The sequence below is a fragment of the Leguminivora glycinivorella genome, chromosome 14 (genome assembly GCF_023078275.1).
Source record: "Leguminivora glycinivorella isolate SPB_JAAS2020 chromosome 14, LegGlyc_1.1, whole genome shotgun sequence".
In the NCBI taxonomy this organism is placed as follows: domain Eukaryota; kingdom Metazoa; phylum Arthropoda; class Insecta; order Lepidoptera; family Tortricidae; genus Leguminivora; species Leguminivora glycinivorella.
Genome location: NC_062984.1, coordinates 16,943,181 through 16,964,251, shown reverse-complemented (window position 1 = coordinate 16,964,251; position 21,071 = coordinate 16,943,181). Strand labels below are relative to the sequence as shown.

The following is a 21,071-nucleotide window of genomic DNA, read 5'->3' as shown; positions in this document are numbered from 1 at the left end:
TTCCCATTGGCCCGAGCTACATATTTGTCCCATTCGCGGTAGAGACGGCGGGGAGCTGGGGAACAGACGCGAAGGGCTTTGTACGCGAATTGGGCCGCCGACTCAGGCAAAAAGGAGAAAGTCCCCGCTCCGAGTCGTTCCTCGTGCAAAAGCTGTCCATTGTAATTCAACGCGGAAATGCTGCGAGCGTCATGGGCACTTTTGCACCGGGAACGACAGGGAATAGTTTATTTGGATAGTTTTAAGTTTTTATTGTTATTAGTGTTTAGTTATTAGCTATTGTAATTTTCTAATTATATAAATAATTACCTTATGTGAATTATACATGTTTACGTACATAAACTTTAATTTTAAGAATCCATTACTCCCTTGGGAATAAAATAGTACATTATTCTTCAGTACACGTAGACGCAATGAGACCTTTAAACAGCAAATGTGATGAAAAATAATTTAGCCGCCCGTGATATACTACACAATGTTCTTCATCACACTCTCGAAGTAATCACCAAATTTTAAAAAACTAAATGTATTGAAATACCTACGCTGACATTTCGAACATTCGTCCGCCATCTTGTAATTTTTGACAGGTCGTGGAGGGTCCCACCCAGGTATTCACTTTACCGCCCTAGGGCGGCAAAATAGCTCATTACGTATCAGTATGCAGGCATGTAATAACACCGTTTACGAGCGAGTGTGATGAAAAAACTTATTTATGAAAACTGGGAATAGTATCTTAAATGCGATAAGTAGAAATAAACATAGTGATATAAAAATGCTGTAATTAAATGTATGAAATGCGAACTTTATACTTAACTCTAGAAATAATATCGTTACAAAATTACACTATATATGGCAAACAGTCTGGCACTTAAACATGGAACCACGTTTATCAAAATTAAAAAAAAAAACAAATTAACATTGAAACAATTTCGTCTCGAGTTTTACAATGAACGCGCGAATATCTATTTCTCGTGTTTTGTGAACATCTGTGATGAATTTTATAGAGTTGTGTTTAGATGTCGTTGCGTAGCTCAATGACAGACGATAGACGACCGGTCTGGCGCAGTCGGTAGTGACCCTGCCTGCTACGCCGCGGTCCCGGGTTCGAATCCCGGTAAGGGCATTTATTTGTGTGATGAGCACAGATATTTGTTCCTGAGTCATGGATGTTTTCTATGTATATAAGTATTTATATATTATATATATCGTTGTCTGAGTACCTGCAACACAAGCCTTCTTGAGCTTACCGTGGGACTCAGTCAATCTGTGTAAGAATGTCCTATAATATTTATTTATTATTTATTTATTTATAATGGTATCAAACTAGCTGTATTGCACTTGATCAACCTAAGACATAATTACATTACAAAGATATAATTTAATACATTAAATATATTTTTTTACATTTTGGGCAGTTTGACAATTTCCAAAGTATCAGTGGTGTTCGTCGGGCCATTTCCGCGGTTCAGTCTAGGGTAAATGCTCCAGTAGCCAGCTGGCGCTGTTGATGAGTTGGTCCATCTCGTGCGGCAGCGACGACAGAGAGTGGTTGTCGTCGTACATGTACACTCTGAGGGCAAGTAACAATATATAAGAATTAATTACCAACATCTTAAGAGACTCTCGCTAGGTGACTGGATCAAGGGCGAGATGCAGAAGGCGGTGATCTTGGACACGGCGCGGATAGTTCGACGGTTCCTCTCTCTGCAGCCCTAACCACCAGCAGCTTGGACCATGCCCCGCTGCTGGCGGCACCCTAGGTTAGGTTTTTTATAATATGTACATACATACATACAATCACGCCTGTATCCCATAAAGGGGTAGGCAGAGCACATGAACCTACTAAAGCTTCAGTGCCACTCTTGGCAAATAAGGGGTTGAAAGAAAACGAAACTGTGACATTGCAGTAACAGGTTGCCAGCCTCTCGCCTACGCCACAATTTAACCCATATCCCACAGTCGCCTTCTACGACACCCACGGGAAGAAAGGGGTGGTGAAATTCTTAACCCGTCACCACACGTTATAATATGTTTATGTTTTTATATTGTTTTGTAAATGTTTTTACATTTTATTTTTATATAAGTACATATTGTAAAATACCTAGCCTAAGAATGAAAGTAAATACTGAGATTAATTATAAGAATTAAATAATGATAACCGATAATGGCTTAAACCGGTCGAAAGGTGTTAAATTTGGACATGGTTACAGTAAGCAGCGACAAAGAATGCAAATCGGTCTTTGGAAAGAGACAATCAACGTCACATAAACAAGAAAGAAACAAAGACGAAAAACCGATGTGCATTATTTATCGCCGTTTACTGTACATCTCTAACAGGTACTGAAAGACGACACACATATGGGTGCATTGGGATAATTTCGAAGGTCGTTTAATTTCGAAAGTCACATAAAAATCATATTTCCATCATATCAAGATTCCCCTTTCGAAATTACCCGAGCATTTATGTGCTTCGAAATTACCCCTATGCACCTAAGGCCGCAACAATATCTGACACGATCTTATTTGTTGAGCGACGAGAGCGTGTCACATATTTTTATGGCGTACAAATAGTACATATATTGCAAATGACTGTACAAGTTCCGAGATATCAACCGGCTGGCCTTTCTCGCATTGAATAAGTAAGGCCTGATTTAGGCGGCGTGCGAACTCGCATGCGATTTTAGTTACATTGCGGGCTGTTGAGGTTATACAATTTTGCACAGCCATCAAATACAGCAATGTAATAAAACTCGTATGCGAGTTCTCGTACCGTCTAAATCGGCCCTAAGACGCGTTCTATAGCTTTAAAAAATATTGATTACCTAGTCTCAACGCCATTGGCCTTCAGTCTCCTCGCCATGTCAAGTCCCTGATAGTGTGGGACTCTCTTATCCCCCTTTCCTAACATGAAAGCAGTCGGAGCCTTCACTTTATGTACATGGACCAGTGGCGAACAACGCCTCATGGTTATCAGTTCCTCTTCGGAAGGCTGGCCTTTCTCGGTGAAGGGGAAACCGGCTTCTACTGCACACCTGAGGTAAAAAAGAGGTGGATTATAAAAAATAAGGTTTTCCTATCAAAATGTAACACACGCTGTTCTTGTAGGGCAACTGCTAAGACGAATTTATGACACGTTACCTAACTTCATGCGAGTGGTATATTGACCTCATTTCAAAGATTAAAAATGTTTTAATTAATTTTTATTAAAATTCTAATATCACGATGTAGAATTGACTTTCGAATTATTCGTCCTTGTCCTAATAAAAAACTAACTATCCGTAATAAAAAAAACACTGGATCCTACCGACTGCGCCAATAAGAGTAATGACCAAAAACCGTAGAAATTAAAAAATGGCAACATTGTAGTGGCATCCCTTTAAATCAATACGTGTGAGAAAACGAGACGACAATACGATGTTGCCACTTTTTAATTTCTACTCTTGGTCAGACTATACACCCCACCACAAAGTTGCATGGCAACTTTATTAATAAATGCACTTTTGCCGCTCGCTATACATACTTACGTGTTGTATAATTTCGTCTATAATAAATCCAATTTGCTTCACATATAAAACTCACCCATCAGAATTATCAGCATAATGCCCCTTCGTAGCCATATCTATCAACGGGTTCCTCATCACCACACTCCTAAACCTCTCCGGCCATTTCCCAGCCAAATGAGCCACCAGGAAACCTCCATAGCTCCCTCCGAGAAGAGAAACGCTATCGATGTTCCTTTCTAACACATCGGAGAGAGCGAGATAGCAGTCGTCGACGTCGATTCGACCGGCGTTGGAGAGTAAACAGCGGACGCTGGCGTCACCGTGACCGGTCGAGCCTCGGTAGTTTATGCGGAGTGACGCAAAACCTATGGAATATGGATATAGTAGTCACTTATATTGATTTAAACTAACACGATCTTCACTCATATTATTAAATTAAAAATGGGACCTGTCCGAAACGTCGGGTTAAATATAAAACGTAAGTTTTACGCGATTAAGTCCCGTTTTAGTTTAATAATATAGTAGTAATGTAGTAATGATGATATCAAAAAAATATGTCATTGAAGTTGTCCTTTTCTGATAAGACTGCTCGAAAAATTGTATGTCGTGTGAAGGATGCCATTACTTTAAACAAGCCTGAAGGATCAATATACAGATGCGAACCTGAAGGCGCTGCCACACAAGACGAAGACAACATCGTACGATCAATATAACAATAAAGAATAAAAAAGTAGAAGACGCTCTAGCGAACCGACCGAAATATAAGTTACAGTAAAATCAGCTAGTTGCTACAAAACGCACGAACCGAACCGTCACTTGCCATGTTCTAACGAACATTTCTTTGTTACTTACTATTCAGACACATTATTTTAACGCAATTTAAGACAATACATTTATTATCGCTTTAACCCAGATACAACTTAGCGACTCAATGTTAACTGCAATTATGTTGTAAGGTTAATTCTATGAACTCACTGGAGTTTAACGTGCTGGCGACATCTATAACCGAGCTCAGACCTTGCGCACTAAGTCTCCGGATACTGCCCAGTCAAATGCGTAACCAAAAAGTCTCCATGAGAGCTGCCAGTATATTCACTTAGCATTCAAATTGAACTTTGTAAGAGAGTCGTCCGTGACTAGCTTACAATCGACCACTCAGTTGGCAGCGACGTTGAAGTGAAAAATTCAGGTACTCACCAGTCAGGTATGTCACTAAGGCTGAACATGCTAGCGACATCTATGACCGGATTTCTACTGACTACAGCATAATACGTCTCCGGATATTGTCCACTCAGATGAGCTACGAGGAACCCTCCATGCGAACCGCCAGCTAAGCAAATCTTCTTAGCATCGATATTGAACTTTGTAAGGACTTCATCAGTGGCCAGCTTGCAGTCGGCCACGTCTGCTGTCCCTACGCGTTTGGGCAGGAAGGTGACACTTTGCTCGCCGGCGCCCGTGGAGCCGCGGTAGTTTATCTGCAGCACCGCGAACCCTGGAACAGGGTATATGCATTGAAATAACCATAAAGGACAAATTGTAGGTTTCATGGGTGTACGAAAATTTTAATGATGCTTTTATTCACACAACAGTTAAAAATAATTTATTATAAAAACCTACGTATCAAATACATAAAATGAATATTTAAACAGGAAAAGAAAAATTAAAAGCTTGCATATACCCTATTTGAATAAGCAGTACAATAGGAATCTAAAACAGAAACTCTAAAACAGAACCAATAGAAAATAGAACAAAATATAAATCATATTATACTAAAGAAAACGAAAGTCTCATCAGTAAAGGACAACTTAGTCATAAGTGTCATAACTATGTATTAAAAGAGGACGGACGTAGACAAGCTATACATATGTAAATATCAATTAAAATTTTTACAAAATATATATAAAAAAATAATAATTATAAGATAAGGTGAAAGTACTAGTACTCGACCCTGAACTAGTATTCGACGTGGGCACTTCTTATCTCCGCATAGTACAGTCACCGGCATAAATAAGTGATGATTTCTGTACCTTGTCGCTTTTAATCGTTTGACAATTTCGTATGACATTTCAAACAAGATGTTAATGTGACAAGGTACAGATATCATCACTTATTTATGCCGATGACTGTACAACAAGCTAGCAACATACCCAGCATGTTGAAAAGGGCCGCCTCCAACGAGTAGGCGTTAACAAAGCCAGAGTGCGGCCCGCCGTGCGGCCACACGATCAACGGCAGTTTGTCGGAGGACTTCGGAGCCAGGTACAGCGAGGAAAACGTCTCTGTAAGTAGGTAGAATCGATCAAATTCAGTTCTAAACTAATAAGAATGTCCAACTCGACACAACTCTAAGCACAAGCTAGAAGCGCGAAGATGATATCTCAAACTATTTTTCTTAGTTTCCGGGAGTGTAAAGTTCTATGAAAACCATACTAGAAACCAAAGACATATGTAACTCCGTATAGACGGATAAAGTCTAAAAAAAACGTACCTCAAAGCCATAGAGAAAAAGGTACGGTGGCCTAGATGGCGTTATACCTTTGGGGTACGCTCGGCTAGATGGCGCTAATATTAATATTTGACATTTTAACACATATCAAGCCAACAATATGGGCCAAAATGTCAAAACTGAGTTTCAAACGTTTTAAGCCTGTGTCGAGAGATGGCAGTCTATGCACATTACACATTTTACTTTGACAGTAACTCTCTATAATACTCGATCCTCTTTGCTAGAAACCCTATGAAAATACACCTTTCATCGAAGAGAAAAAGCCAATACTTATGTGTATTCTGGGAAACTTTAGTAAATTATTGAATCTGATGGATAACCTCCGAAAAAGGGAGCACAGGAAAACAACAAGGAAGGGAAAGGGAGGTTCTAAATACGCTTACGGCGTCAGAATAGGGTAAGGTTCTACTTACTGACGGCGTCATCCGTGTTCTCATGCTTATGGGTCAAATAGTGAATGGTGGAGTTAGCCAGCGATTCTGGAACCTTCACTGCTTCGCTTACGGCATTCCATTTTATCTCTCCTTCCTTCCCTGCGCTTGGCAACTTGCTCACGTATAACTGAAAATTTTAAAATAAATAAATAAAAATAATATAACTATTATAGGACCTACAATATAACCATCTACAACAAATGCTACAAGACCTTAGCACGGCAAGTCTTGAAGTCGGACTCACAATGAACATGGCCAAAACCAAGTTGATGATCAACAGGGGGAAAGATACGGTCACGGTTGATGGACAGGATATCCAATATGTCGACGAATACATCTATTTGGGCCAGATAGCATCCTTCGAAAACAGGCAGTGCAAAGAAATCGATCGACGCATCGAGAACGCCTGGAAGAGCTTCTGGTCCATGAAGACGCTAATGAAGGGCAACCTTCCACTGACACTAAAGCGCAAACTCGTCGACATGTGTATCCTGCCTATCCTAACATACGGCGCCCAAACTTGGTCATTGACGGAAGCCCAAAAGTCCCGACTCAAGATTTGCCAGCGAGCAATGGAGCGCAGCATACTCGGAGTCCGCAGAACCGATCGGGTTAGGAACACCGAACTGCGCTCTAAAACTGGTATTGTAGATGTGGGTGTTAAGTCTGCAAGGCTCAAGTGGGATTGGGCAGGACATGTCTGCCGAATGCATCCAGATCGGTGGGCCAAATTGGCTACCGACTGGACACCACAGATTAGCCGGGACAGAGGTAGGCCAAAGAAAAGATGGCGGGATGACCTCGACGCATTTTGCGGCGACTGGCCGGAGCAGGCGGCAAATCGGGATGAGTGGCGGAAGAAAGGGGAGGCCTTTGCCCAGCAGTGGGACACAATTATAGGCTAGGAAAAAAAAATATAGGACATTCTTACACAGATTGACTGAGCCCCACGGTAAGCTCAAGATGGCTTGTGTTGCAGGTACTCAGACAACGATATATATATATATATATATATATATATAATATACAAATACTTATATACATGGAAAACATCCATGACTCAGGAACAAATATCTGTGCTCATCACACTAATAAATGTCCTTACCGGGATTTGAACCCGGGACCGCGGCGTAGCAGTCAGGGTCACTACGCGCAACCTATTTACCCTATTTGCAACCTAAAATTAAAGTTATAAAGCACTTTCTTACCACCATGACGTCGGAATGATATACACATTTCTTAAACTTTTATAGACATTAGATACATTTCAAATAATGATTGACAACACCAATAGCCAGGTATGAAATGTTTTTCATTAGTAAATATAGGAATGTTGATTATTCAGTAAATACTTTAGGTTGCAAATATTTAGCTTAACTAATATGGTACAGCCAAAAGGCAGTGAGATTTATGATGAAGTTGATCAAGTGATTAACCTGTGCCGGTGTCTGCATATCGGAGAAATAAGCTAGGATGACGTCATTCTTCACATCCAGTACAGCCAGCGAACCGGATCGGGAGTTGGGGCTAGCTATCTCAGCTATCTTGCCGCTTTCTGAAAAAAATATCAGAAGACTATTACCAATTCCATTTTAATATCCATATTTTGCACAGGTCATTTCACGAAAGCTGACACGAATGGAACAAATGAAACTTTGAGTGACACTGTCGAGCGATGAGATTTTCTCGCTTAGGAATTTTTCCACGAGAGAGCAGGGCGTCGCGGGAATATTGTGTTGCCTATTCGAGAGAGAACTATGTCGCAGCATTTTCTCACCTGTCGACTATCGCGACAATCATGTGCTCGGCGTGCAGAGTTTATAAAATATTTTCCTCAGTATTTGTGAGTGTGTTTAGTAAACCGTCCCACTTTGTTGCTTATCATAAAGATTCGCTTGTATCTTTAGTCTATGAATAAAGTGACAAAGCGTCTTTATAGCAATCGACAAAGTGGGACATTTTACTAAACACACTCACATTTGTATTATTTTTTTTAACACTTTCGCAACCAGGAATCCGCCCGGTGGGCACTGACCTTTACTCAGATGGGCGGGTTCTCGCCATACAAAAGGGCGGTTATAAATTACGACCAGTTTTTGACGTAGTGCGCCATTTTATGCCTGGTAGTGAAAGTGTTAAAGAATCGAAATTGTATCGACTTACCGATATCAACAGTGTATGTCTTCACATCGCACACGCTGGGCGTGCTGAACACGATGCTAGCGCCATCTTTGGTGAAGCAGTTCTTAGGCAGGCTCTGGTTGTACAGTCCGTAGAATGGCTTGTTTTGAGACGTGGCGATTTCCGTTTGGACTATGTCTATTATCGGTGATACTTCGCTCTGAAACAAATATTATTTCATTTACTTTTTTACTTATAAAACTTATAGTAGAACAACCCAACCAAACCATCATTGCTTCACGATTTCTTAGATCTTCAGGAATATTTTAATCGAAAATAAAATCCTACTACAAAAATTTACGGATCAATTGTAATAAAATGCAATATAATATACGGTGCTATGAAGAAGTTTTGCCTGGGAGAATTATGCCCAAAATCTGAAACGGAGACTTTGCTTTGAGATTGATGGTGAAGTTAATACTCGTAGTATTAACTTCACCACCTTCGTGTCAAGCTATTTCAGTCAGTCTCAGTACAAGATGTACTGACATTGACTGAACTAGCATGAGAAATAGGAACATTTCCGGAAAAACTTTGCCGATGACATCTCGATCCTAACCTCATGCAATGATGACGCAAATATAAATCAAGACGTACTGTACTTGTGTACTTGTACGTTGTGTACTTTTTGCCGATAACATCTCGATCCTAACCTCATGCAATGATGACGCAAATATAAATCAAGACGTAAATTATACTTTAAATAATGTAACAGAATGGATGGAAGACCACAATTTAAAACTAAATATTTCAAAAACTAAAATCATACAATTTAGGCCTTATCAAAAAACACCCTTATCACAACACTTTGACATAAATGGAATAAAATTGGATTATCATCTTTCGTGTACGCATTAAGAGAAGTAAAAAGATCAATTGACTTCAACTCTGCGATTACAGCTTATTACTCCTATGCCTATTCTTGGCTTTCTTGGCTTACATACGGCATCATACTATGGGGTAACAGTACAGATGTCAAGGATCTTTTTATTCTTCAAAAAAAGTGTGTACGAATTTTAGCGAACATAAAAATCCCAGAGAGCTGTACTCCTTATTTTAGACAATTTAATATGTTAACTTTAGTTTCAGTGTACATTTATGAGGTGTGTAAATTTATAAGAAAAAACCCACAATTGTATAGGTCAATTATAGACCAGACCCGCCGTTATGAATCTAGGTTCAAAAATAACCTAGTTCCTGTTTCAGGGTCAACAATGAAATTACATAGTGACAGTTCACACTCCATGTCTATCAAGATATATAACAAATTAAGCAATAAATTAAAAGAAGAGAAAAACACCAATACTTTCTTAAATAAACTAAAAAATCAACTTATAGGGAAATGTTGTTATAATTTACAAGATTTTTTGCTAGACAAAGAAATTTAAAATTTGAATTAATGATTTGTATATATAATATAATATGTCAAATATTTAGGTAACTTATAATTTACTGTGATTAAGCTTTGTATATATTGTTTTTATTGTTAACTAGTATGTATTTTCATTAGAATAGATTAGAATTTAAGTTCTAGATCATAAGTTTACCTGCTATGCCCTAACAGGGTGTCATATAACGTGTACCTACCCATTATTGTATAGTTATGTGAAAGCATGAATAAATGAATATGAATATGAATGAAAATACAGTTTTGCTGAAGTTACAGTTGATGAAACCAAGGGCTTTCATCTTAACCTTTGAGAACTCTATAGGTAATCAGTAATCAGTATGTTTATTGTTTTCATAGCTTATACAGGTGGTACATTATATTTGAAGGCCATTAGGTGAAGTATCGTTAGTGAAAAAATTTGTTACCTGGCCTTTCTTGTTGATGACTAGCGCGTGGCAAGCATGGTGCGGGCCGTCGGCAGCGCGTTGGAGCCAAATCAAGTCGCCGTTTGGTCTGAAGCGAGGGGAGCGCACTGCCTTGCCCTCGGCAGAAAGTTTTGCTGCAAAGAGACAAATACAAATAAGAAACTCTTTTTCTATTCGTCCCGGGGGCTGACAGCTAGATAATAGCCATTTTAAAGGATCCGTCCGCACTCACAGGCGACTTGCGTTAGTGTGTTTTCACGGTATCCGATCCGATATCGGATGTAGGACCGATATCTCATATATTTACGCCCCCATCTTTGATTTTTGCCTTTGAAATCCTTTCTACATTCGATATCGGATCGGATAATGTGAAAACGGCCTAAAGCTAAACGCTAAGCAGACAGTGTGTGGTTCAGTATTTTTACAATTAGACCGTTTTCACATTATCCGATCCGATATCGGATGTCGGTAGGATTTCAATAGAAAAAATCCAAGATGGCGCATGTAATGTATGGGATATCGGTCCGACATCCGATATCGGATCGGATAATGTGAAAACGCACTAAGGCGATGTCACAAAGACAACTCAACATCAAATTTATATTCGCGGTCTTGAATTCGAATCCCGGTAAGGGCATTTATTTGTGTGATGAGCACAGACATTTGTTCCTGACTCATGGATGTTTTCTATGTATATAACTAAAAGTATGTATTTATCCACAGAACTAAATCTAGATAGAAGAAACAAGGCATTTTAATGTTTTTGTTGTCTTCAACTTACAAAAATTTACGGCCGTAAGCTGCAAACTGCGTTTAAAAACGAACAACTCAGTGGATTTTACTGTGTTCATTTGACAGTCTAAGTTAGATACGTTTGCTTGATCTATGGTATACATATGACATCTGTGTATTTATCTATTTAAGTATGTATATCGTCACCTAACACCCATAGTCCAAGCTTTGCTTAGTGTGGGGCTGGGTTGATCTGTAATTCTGTATAAGATGTCTCCCAATATATTCACTTATTTATTTATAAATTGAGCAGGTGCTCAAACGCTTTTGATGTTTTGACTGAAATGTTTCATAGGTACTTACTAAGTTTGCCGTCCAAGGTCAAGTCGAAAATGAAGCTGGGCCGGTTGGTGCAGAAGATGAGGCCGAGACGGCGAGGCTCTGTCTCCCAAGCCACGCCCACTACGCTCTTGCCGTCTGGCGCGAAGCGTACCTTTAACATAGCACGGGTATTATGTAGTTATTTATAACACTAAATTCTCGGGTTTTGTAAACATTTTTAAAAAGGTAATAATGTTATTTTGTCGCGTTCGACTCGTGAGTGACTCTAAATATGCAGCTCATTGTTCTGCATTGAAGATTTTGAGAAAACGTAGATCCCTACGCTTATTGCTTATACATAGTCTGATAATAAACTAGTGATCAATTGCCTACAAGTTATTCTATGAGATAGTGGGCACACGAGCAGACGGATCACTAATGGTAAGCGATCACCCCTGCCCATAGACATCCGAAAAAAAGGCCGGTTGTAGGTGCGTTGCCTGCCTTTAAGACAGTATTACGCTCTTCTCTTGAAGGTTTGAAGTCGAATCAGTTAACCTGCACAATTGAACAACAGGCCCCGTAGCCGAATGGCATTTCTGCGACGCGAAACGAAAACGAAACGCCGCGAAAGGTAGTCTGGCTCTGTCGCGCCAATACGCAAGAGCGATAGAGATAGATATCTACGAGCGTTTCGTATCGTGAGCGTTTGTGCCATTCGGCTACGAACCCAGTGCTCGTATCCAACAATCATACCTGGCAGCTGCAAGTATGGTCGCGCGATAAGTGATAAAATATCAGGCCGTCCCTATCGCACTATTTGTAAGTGCCAGATGTTTTGTCATTTATCGCGCGACTATACTTGCCTGCCTGGAGTGTATACATAACCATTTTATTACCTGTCCTGGGCAACAGCTCTCCGGCAGCCCCTCGAGTACAGTGAAGGCTTCCGTCTCGATTTTACACACGACGACCACGGAGAGGTGCTTGCCGACCAATTGCTCGCCCCAGTCTTGTCTGTACACGTACTCCTCTCCCTATAACGGAACAAATAATATTGGTACCTACCAGCAGCGGCTGATCCATACAAGCCGATTCCCACAGGCTTGCCTAAAATTGATTACTAATAGTAAAGTACGTAATATAAAAGTAGGTTTCTTTTTGCTCAGTGTTGCCTAGGAGAAATGTTCACCAGCCGCCACTGGTACCTACTATATACTGTCCCCCTTATTCATAATCATTCACTAAAGTTATCAAGCCGATAAAGTTCGTTTGTGCCTTTCCGACGTATTGATGTGATAGAAAGGAACAAACGAACTGTATCGGCTTGATAACTTTAGTCAACGTTTAGTAAGGTGTATGTAGTATCTCGTAATAGAACGATTTTTTCCTTTCTCGCTCCGGCCAGTTTGAACAAGCGAAAAATTTGAGACGCCAGTCGCTTTAGGGTTCTAATCTGGCTGCTCAAGGCGAGTAGACAGATATTACCTACTATTACGCTATGTAACGTGAACTATTGGCCACTTGTCTTAAATACGCCGTTTCATGTGACATTTATGTGTGCCGATAATACTCGAAAGTAAAACGGTAAGAATTTTATGAGACGAAATCTCGGAAAAGTGTATCTATCAGTTTCAATATTGAAACTGAAGTCCTAAATCGACGTTTGTTCCCCATCTTCGTATATACAGTGCCATCTAAGAGATCTAGCCCTACTCTAGAACGTATGAGTCTTCTACTTGTTTATGTTTAATCTAAGATAATATAGCAGGTATCTAAAACTTATTCATTTGACTAAAATAACTAATAAGAAACGCAGAAGTACCTTTTTCGGCGCGGGGTCGCCTCCTCCAGACTTGGACGCATCCTCAGCTTTACTCCTCTTGATATAAGGTTCAGATTTCTTCAACTTTCTTTCAGCAACGTAAACTACCGCTGTTTCATCCTGCGACCAATCCAGGCTACCAAATTCGGCTAAAAAAAATAGTAAGACGAATAATAGAGACAAATCGCAATCTATTCCAACCACAATTTGGTCAGTGTTTTTGGTCACACTTAGATAGTGATACCAAAATTGATAACATGATGATTGTTAAACGTTATCAAAAGTTTGTGGTTTATGGGATGTATTTAAAAACGTCCGCTCCTTAACGCACTTAAACTCCTTAACGCGGCTTGCAGGAAACGCCTAATGAAAAAAGGCCTAATTTTCGCCTGAGATGTTCCCCAGTCGGCTTTTCAAGTAATAAAACTTTTTTAAGAAACATAATTTCTTGTGATAGAATTTGTGTAATGTTGTTGTTGTACTAAGGCACCCCAGAGGTGCAAAGAGCCTTCACAAGCTCGCGCCACGCCTTGCTATTTTCATCGACCCTCGTGGCCTCGCTCCAGCTCAAACCAGCCCTCGTAGCTCATTTTCGACGGACTGCTTCCATGAGTGGACAGGGCGCCCGAGTAATTTGGCCAAAACGTTTATTATTATTTGTACCTATTACAAAACTTACAATCAGCATAGACATCTCCATGTATATCCAATGCAGTGAGATCAATACAGTTGGTCAGCCCGGCATTCAGCCTCCAAATCTCCAAGTATTGCTTCTTAGTGTCCTTATTATCTTTTTCTTCACGGATCACTGCTTTGAAAGTTTCCTTCGGTGAGACGGCTGATAGTAGCCTGGCAAATAAACTTGTGCATAATTTTCATAAAACAATTCTTAACCTACATTAAATGCAAATAATAGTGCCACGTCTCAACAAATAGTACTCAGTTCACAAATGCTTAGGAGTTTTATCTCTCTAATATTTACACAATGAAACAAAAGTGAGTTCGTAGCATTACATTAACACATGACAATCTATACAATTCTACTTGTTTTGTAATAACTTCTCGTCTCATATAGTTTTATTCATATCTTTACCAGCAGTGGCAGCAGTCAAACAGATAAATGTGTGAAATTCAAATTTTCTTTTTGACTATGAATATTTGCAACTACATTTTTTTATTTAAATGGCTTGACTGACTTAACTAAAGTAACTAGAAATATTGACACAGAAAAATAAAAATAAAAGCCTAAATCGTTTAAGTTTTTAACCGTCGCCTCATATCTCAAGAAGGACGGTTATCAAGTCGTCTGTATGTTTTTTTTTTTTTTTTTTTTTTTTTATGTTTGTTCCTCGATATCTCCGTCGTTACTGGACCGATTTTGAAAATTTTTTTTTTGATTGAATGTATATGCATACAGATTGGTCCCATTTTTCTCAGAACCCAGTTCTGATGATGGGATCCTGGAGAAATCGAGGGAACTCCTCAAATCTGAAAGGCATACATATGGTGATTTTTGTGTTTTTAAAGGAACAGCATGCATTTAGGTACGGAACAGTGACATTTGGTGCAGTGGAACTGCTGATGATGGCCAGAACGGAACTCTTCAAATCTGAACGGCACGCTTATAGTGACTTTGGTATTTTTATACGAACAGCATCCACTTTCGTCCAGAACAGTGACATTTGGTGCAGTGGAATTTCTGATGATGGTCAGAACCGAACTCCTCAAATCTGAACGGCACGCTTATAGTGACTTTGGTATTTTTATAAGAACAGCATGCACTTTCGTCCAGAACAGTGACATTTGGTGCAGTGGAACTGCTGATGATGGCCAGAACCAAACTCCTGAAATCTGAACGGCACGCTTATAGTGACTTTGGTATTTTTATAAGAACAGCATGCACTTTCGTCCAGAACAGTGACATTTGGTGCAGTGGAACTGCTGATGATGGCCAGAACCAAACTCCTCAAACCTGAACGGCACACTCATAGTGACTTTGGTATTTTTGTAAGAAAAGCATGCATTGAAGTTCAGAACAGTGACATTTATTTAGTTATGTTTGTTAAGCATAAGTTTTGAAGTCAAAGTTTGTCAAGCTTCGATTTCTTATAATATTTCTTATAATCGGATTCATGAGGAATTAAGGAAACTCCTCAAACCTTAACGTTATACGTATATTTCGTGTGTCATTTGTGTTGCCATCTAATAATTAAAGCATTAAAAGCAGTTTTAAAAAATACACATTTCTACATAATCCAACATTCGCAAGTAGCTTTCACCAGAACCCGAAAGGCGACGGTTTTTTTTTCTTAAAAATTATTTCAGTTTTAATGACTGATATTAGCTACCATACCAACTATATCACTAAACATGATACTTACTCATTACTAACGTCCACTCCATAATCCGTTCTAGAAAGAACATTCAAGTTGTCGTCCAACACATAGTTATACAGATATTTGCTGTTCTTGCCCTTGTCTATGTTCCGCACGGACTGCACGCTGGTTATCTTATTGCCTGCATTGTTCAACCTGCCTCCAGCAATGGTGGGGATTTTTGACAATGTTTTGTAAGCATTTACTATTGTCTCAATCTAAAAATTAAATATAATATGATAGCTATTATATTGGGTGGGGTGAATTAAAAACTAGAATTTAACTATGTTTGATTATGATATTGTATATTTACCTATCTTGAAAAGATAATAAAAAGTAAGCATAAGAGTGTGATAATTAGTGTTATCGAATTTGGTTAAATTAAAAAAAAAATTTTTTTTTCGTTTCCATAGATAATAAATGGATTAATTAGTGTGAGAGGACTTTAATCATAACATTAAGGTCATTGTCAAGAGCTTGATGGTACATGTCAAAACAAATATCATTAGGAAGTGGTAAGGGATGCCACACACATGTTCAGTAATTAAATTAATTTTTTTAATAATTCGATAACCATAAGAGTTAAGAGGCTAGTTTCTTAGAGAAATTGATTGTGTTTGAACTAAAGAATCTTCCCTTAAAGTTAACGGAATTCAAAAAAACAGGGTGTATGGCTGGTCTATACAGAAGGCACTATTAGAAATTGCTAGTAACTATGTTAAATTATGAGAACTTACAGATGATCAGTACTTTCTGATGATTCTTTGATGTAACAACCGGAATGTAATAATGTGATAATGGTGACAAAATATTTGCAATTCCATCTTATCTTAATGATACAAGGAGTTGAAGATAATTAGAGTTAAAAATTTTTAAATAAATTTGAAATATACCTAGTGTCTAGTCTTTATTTAATATTCTATTGCCAAGGGGAAAGGACAATGCATTTTACTAACGGTGAAAGGTACAAATATGATTTAATAAAAAGAGTACCTACAGTAAGAATTTAATTAAAATTCAAAACTATTGCTAGGTTATGTTTACAAAAGGCATCTATTGCTAGGTTTGTTGGTGTACATAATATCAATTACGAAATATGTTGGTAAAAAGCTGAAAATTCGCATCATTGAATTATTTAGATATACAACGTGTAGTTAGAACTTTCCCAACAAAACTAGGTTGCTTACGTTTTACTTATATACTGGATGAATTCAATTAGAACAAAGAGATTTTTGCTTACCTGGGAAGACATTTTCAACATCACACGACCACTTAAGGTATAAATAAATACTATATGAGATAGTCGCAATGATAAAACTTGCTTTGTAAGTACGGAAAGTCAGCTGTGCACCGAGCTGTGCGCCGGCTGTCAAAACAATGACAACAAATATAACGCAAACGCCACACCACATAAAAATACTGCTTGTTTCCGAACGAAACGCCTGCACGCGGGATATTTCGATTTGACCGCGTGCAGTGTGCAATCAATGAACTTTTTAAACCATTAATTTAGTAATAATGATAACCTACTGGTTTATAGGATCCATTTTAAATTTGATTGTAGATTATAACGTGATACATTTATCATAACATCTCCTACCTATGATCTCTCCCTACTTATCTACTCTGTCGTATCACTTATTTCGCATTCTTGTTTCATAATTGTATGAATAAGTACTGAACACAAACGAGCTTCATGAAGCCAAGATAAGATACCAACGGTCCTTACTTTTAGCTTAATCCTGCTGCCTGCCTTATACATGGTTGTACATGGTACACTTATATTATAATAGGTAATTCACAATTTTTAGCGACACGGTATCTTGTTTATTTCATAGGTGGTTAAATTAAGTTTAAGTGAAGATATGTACATACATAACATAATATAGATATAGAAACTCACCTACAGGAAGCATACCTACACTAACACGGCAACGCGTCGCCGCGCCGCGCCGCTCGATACGCGCGGCGCGCGCGTACCGCGCGTCGCCCCTCGCCCCATTGCCACGATACCAGCCCTCCAAACTACACCCTACCGCTTCCCGGTGGAAATTACCAATAATCACAATAATTTACACTATTTAGTACAGTTCATACTAGTGAAGTGCCTATTTTCGAGTCAAGTAGAAGACTTACTTACCTAGGACGTACGTATTAAGTAGCTTTAAATAAGTAGGTAAATATTTATAGTAATTAAAATGAGATATACCTGTGCAACGTTTGTTAAAATTAACGTGTTGGTAGATCTTATTATTTTTAATTAATTAACGTTTAGTTTTAAAATGTGTCTTAACCATTTTGTATTCCCGCGCTTTTGTTTTTTTTTTAATACTTGACGGCGGTGTTTTTCTTTTCAGCCAGCACATGAAAGATGAATGAACTGGACTTGATCAAGGAGGTCGAGAAACGGCCGATTTTATACGATAAATCGGTCAGTGGGTTCAATAAAACAAAACTAAGGGATGATGCCTGGAAAGAAGTTCAAGAAGCACTCAATGTGTCAGGTAATAGGTCCCTACTTTGGAACTAATATAAAAATAAAGTTTCGTCGGCAAGCATGGTTGATTATGCCTCGCATGGTGGCATTAATTTTATCAAGAACTGGACAACAACCGACAACGGTTTGTTTGGAAAGCGCTTCGCATAGCAAAACTTCTATGCACCGGGGTTCACTTTCCTAAGTAGCTGAGTGTATAGCGGGTCATGGTAAAAATATCAAATAAACCGCATCATTCTCTAAAGCCATCGACTAACTGTTGTTTTTTCTATCTGCAGCTGAAGCAGAATGTAAGAAGCGCTGGCGATCCCTCCGAGACTCGTTCATCAAACTGCAGAGGACCCATGGAAATCGTACCCGATGGCCGTACCACCAGGCCATGCGGTTCCTGATCCCGCACTTAGACAACGCTCATAGCAGGTAGGTACTTATTATCCAAACACAACGTTTACCGTAACTCACTTTACAATTTTTTTACTGAGTAAAACTTAAGGAGTCTACAGACGTCGGAACCATATTAGCCCATGTGGTTTCTGCTGGCATTTGAATCCCTATTTACAAAAAATTACTACAGCATTTTACCTAAATGCAGTTCATAGCCTCAATTGACGTTGTAATGGCGATCACCGGTCGCCGGACTTACTAGCTCTAAATGTGCTATCATGAAGAAGGAGAGCACATTCCGGTGATCGAGTTTAAAACTCGATAAAACCTAATAGGTATATTCTAGGTATATTGTAGGTATGTTGCCAATACAATGGGCAATCTACTTACAAGTCTTACAACACATTCTTACGACGTCATATGTTTACCGGTGAAGTCACAACATATTAAAATCCATATAGGTGTAACATATTTTGTGGGAATCAACGCTGTACATAACTCACAGACCAACCCCTATAGACATCTATTACAAGACGACTCGCTGTGGCCAGCCTTCCTAGTATTTGCACTGATATAAGCGCGGGCGCTCGCCGTGCCCGATCAGTATCGACCAAGTAACAGACCCGAAAGCAGCGCGTGTTTTTCGCACAAAAAAATTGGAAAAGGGTATTTTGATGCCTTAAAGATGTCCACCTGTAGTGTGAAATGGTGTGGAAAGGTAACAAGAAGCTCAAATTTAAAAACAGACGGCATTACATTCCACAAATAAGTCATATTTATAATTTATTCAGAGCCGGCATAGGTCAACTTACATTGGCCACTTACGCGTCAGTAGAGGGACAGTCATACTTCTGTCCCTTTTCATCTGGCGCGACTGCCCGCCGTCCTTGAAACGGCCAATCACAGCGCGCTTAACACATTCCCCGCCCGCTCCTCGCACCCCAAACACTGGTGACTCGTATCGCGAACCAAATATGACAAGACTGCCACTCTATAGGAGGTTCTCTGTGACATAACTACATAGGTACCGCCAATGGCTTATGCCAATCTACAAAGTAGGTACGAGTTTTATTTAAAGAATCGATCGTAAAGGAATAAAACACTTGATTTAAGAAGTTAATACGCATTGTCGTGTCGGTAATTTATGTCTTTATATGTGTACAATTTATTATCCATTTTAAATATCCAAATTAAATTTGTATATATATACAATTTCCAGTACATCCAAAAAAGAAGAAGATTCGGACCCAGAAGAAGAGCGTCGACCCCAACAGTCTCTGCCCGACCTCTCCTTCCAAGAAAAGTTCGATTATGACGAAGAACAGCCAGCGCCCAAAAAAGCCCGTCTAAACTCCTCAGAGGAGGAACCACAGAGAACAGACCCAGACGAACTTTTTCTTTTCAGCTGCGCGCCAATTTTAAAAAGGTTGAACTCAAAACAGAACGCTGCGGCGCGCTTGAAAATCTTACAAGTCCTTTATGAGGCTGAATTTGGAAGCCAAATGGAAATGCCGTATGTCACGACAACAGAAAATAGTTTAGGCATGATAGATGGCGTTGAATAATTAGAAAGGTTTTAAACTAAATATGAACTTTAAAAAGCTTAATCATTAAGAATTCAGTGATCTCATTAAACGAACTGCCAAATTGTGATTTACCTTAGGGACCGTTCAAGTATTACGTAAGCGCTTATAGGGGATTGGAGGTGGATGTTATGGGGGGGTAGAGGTAGATGATGATTACGTCATGTGTCTATGCTTGAAAAAACAATACATAAACAGGAAAATGTTTACGTGGAGGGGGTTAAGTTAAGAGCTTTGCTTACTTTTTCTGATAAGGGAGTTTAATATATCTGCTTACGTAATTTTGAACGGCCCCAGTAGGCTCATATCATTGAGTCGCGGTCCAGCTAACTCTATGGCGAATTATATGGAAGCACATGTACACTGTACATGTACACACATTGTGCAGCGAGGAAGTATTTTCTATTCATATTTAATACTTCGACCACGTGCTGTGAAACTGCAGAATTAGCTTGGCCGACTCCAGTCCTTTTGATACACCAGATTTTTGTACCTAAATTGAGATTTTGACGACCACGCTTACATTATGTACAAGTCTAGAATGTCTAAGCTAAAATAAATAAGATAATCTCATTAGATATTGTTCACTGTGTTATGTGTATCCCTCGTCAACCCCTCCCCTCAGGCCCTCAGCCATACACTAATTGTCTAGTTACTAATTGTCACACTAGATGTCGTTGTTCTATCTAAAGAAAATCCTGAATCGCGCTGGCAAGATTATTTTTGTAATAATGACCACTCTCATGTAGTTTTTGTTTAATAGTTACTACATTCCACGTTAGATGTCACTGTTTCGTAAAATGAGAATCCTGAATTCCTGAATCGCGCTATCAAGATTTTCTCGGGATAATGACCGCAGCGCAGCCTCATATTTTTTATTAAGTTACTAAATATTCCTATAGATGTCGCTAT

General features: G+C 39.0%; 2 protein-coding genes across 3 annotated transcripts; one reads left to right on the top strand and one right to left on the bottom strand.

The window, feature by feature from the left end:
* Window positions 1-1,377: 1,377 nt before the first annotated feature.
* On the bottom strand, window positions 1,378-17,061 carry LOC125233598 (acylamino-acid-releasing enzyme-like). Of its 2 annotated transcripts, none has more exons than XM_048139656.1 (14): window positions 16,936-17,061; window positions 15,702-15,913; window positions 14,000-14,169; window positions 13,321-13,469; window positions 12,395-12,532; window positions 11,538-11,667; window positions 10,443-10,576; window positions 8,610-8,787; window positions 7,883-8,001; window positions 6,426-6,573; window positions 5,654-5,785; window positions 4,701-4,998; window positions 2,823-3,032; window positions 1,378-1,570 (listed from the first exon to the last, which is right to left on the bottom strand). In XM_048139656.1, the coding sequence occupies exons 1-14, from the start codon at window positions 16,954-16,956 to the stop codon at window positions 1,471-1,473; spliced, it is 2,139 nt and encodes a 712-aa protein (XP_047995613.1). In that variant the 5' UTR covers window positions 16,957-17,061; the 3' UTR covers window positions 1,378-1,470. The 2 variants fall into 2 exon arrangements, with proteins under 2 accessions (XP_047995613.1, XP_047995614.1); XM_048139657.1 differs by lacking the exon at window positions 4,701-4,998 and adding an exon at window positions 3,580-3,868.
* A 659-nt stretch (window positions 17,062-17,720) lies between these two features.
* Window positions 17,721-20,868, top strand: LOC125233614 (transcription factor Adf-1-like). Its single transcript, XM_048139675.1, has 4 exons — window positions 17,721-17,842; window positions 18,053-18,199; window positions 18,471-18,612; window positions 19,796-20,868. The coding sequence occupies exons 2-4, from the start codon at window positions 18,067-18,069 to the stop codon at window positions 20,139-20,141; spliced, it is 621 nt and encodes a 206-aa protein (XP_047995632.1). The 5' UTR covers window positions 17,721-17,842; window positions 18,053-18,066; the 3' UTR covers window positions 20,142-20,868.
* Window positions 20,869-21,071: the final 203 nt, after the last annotated feature.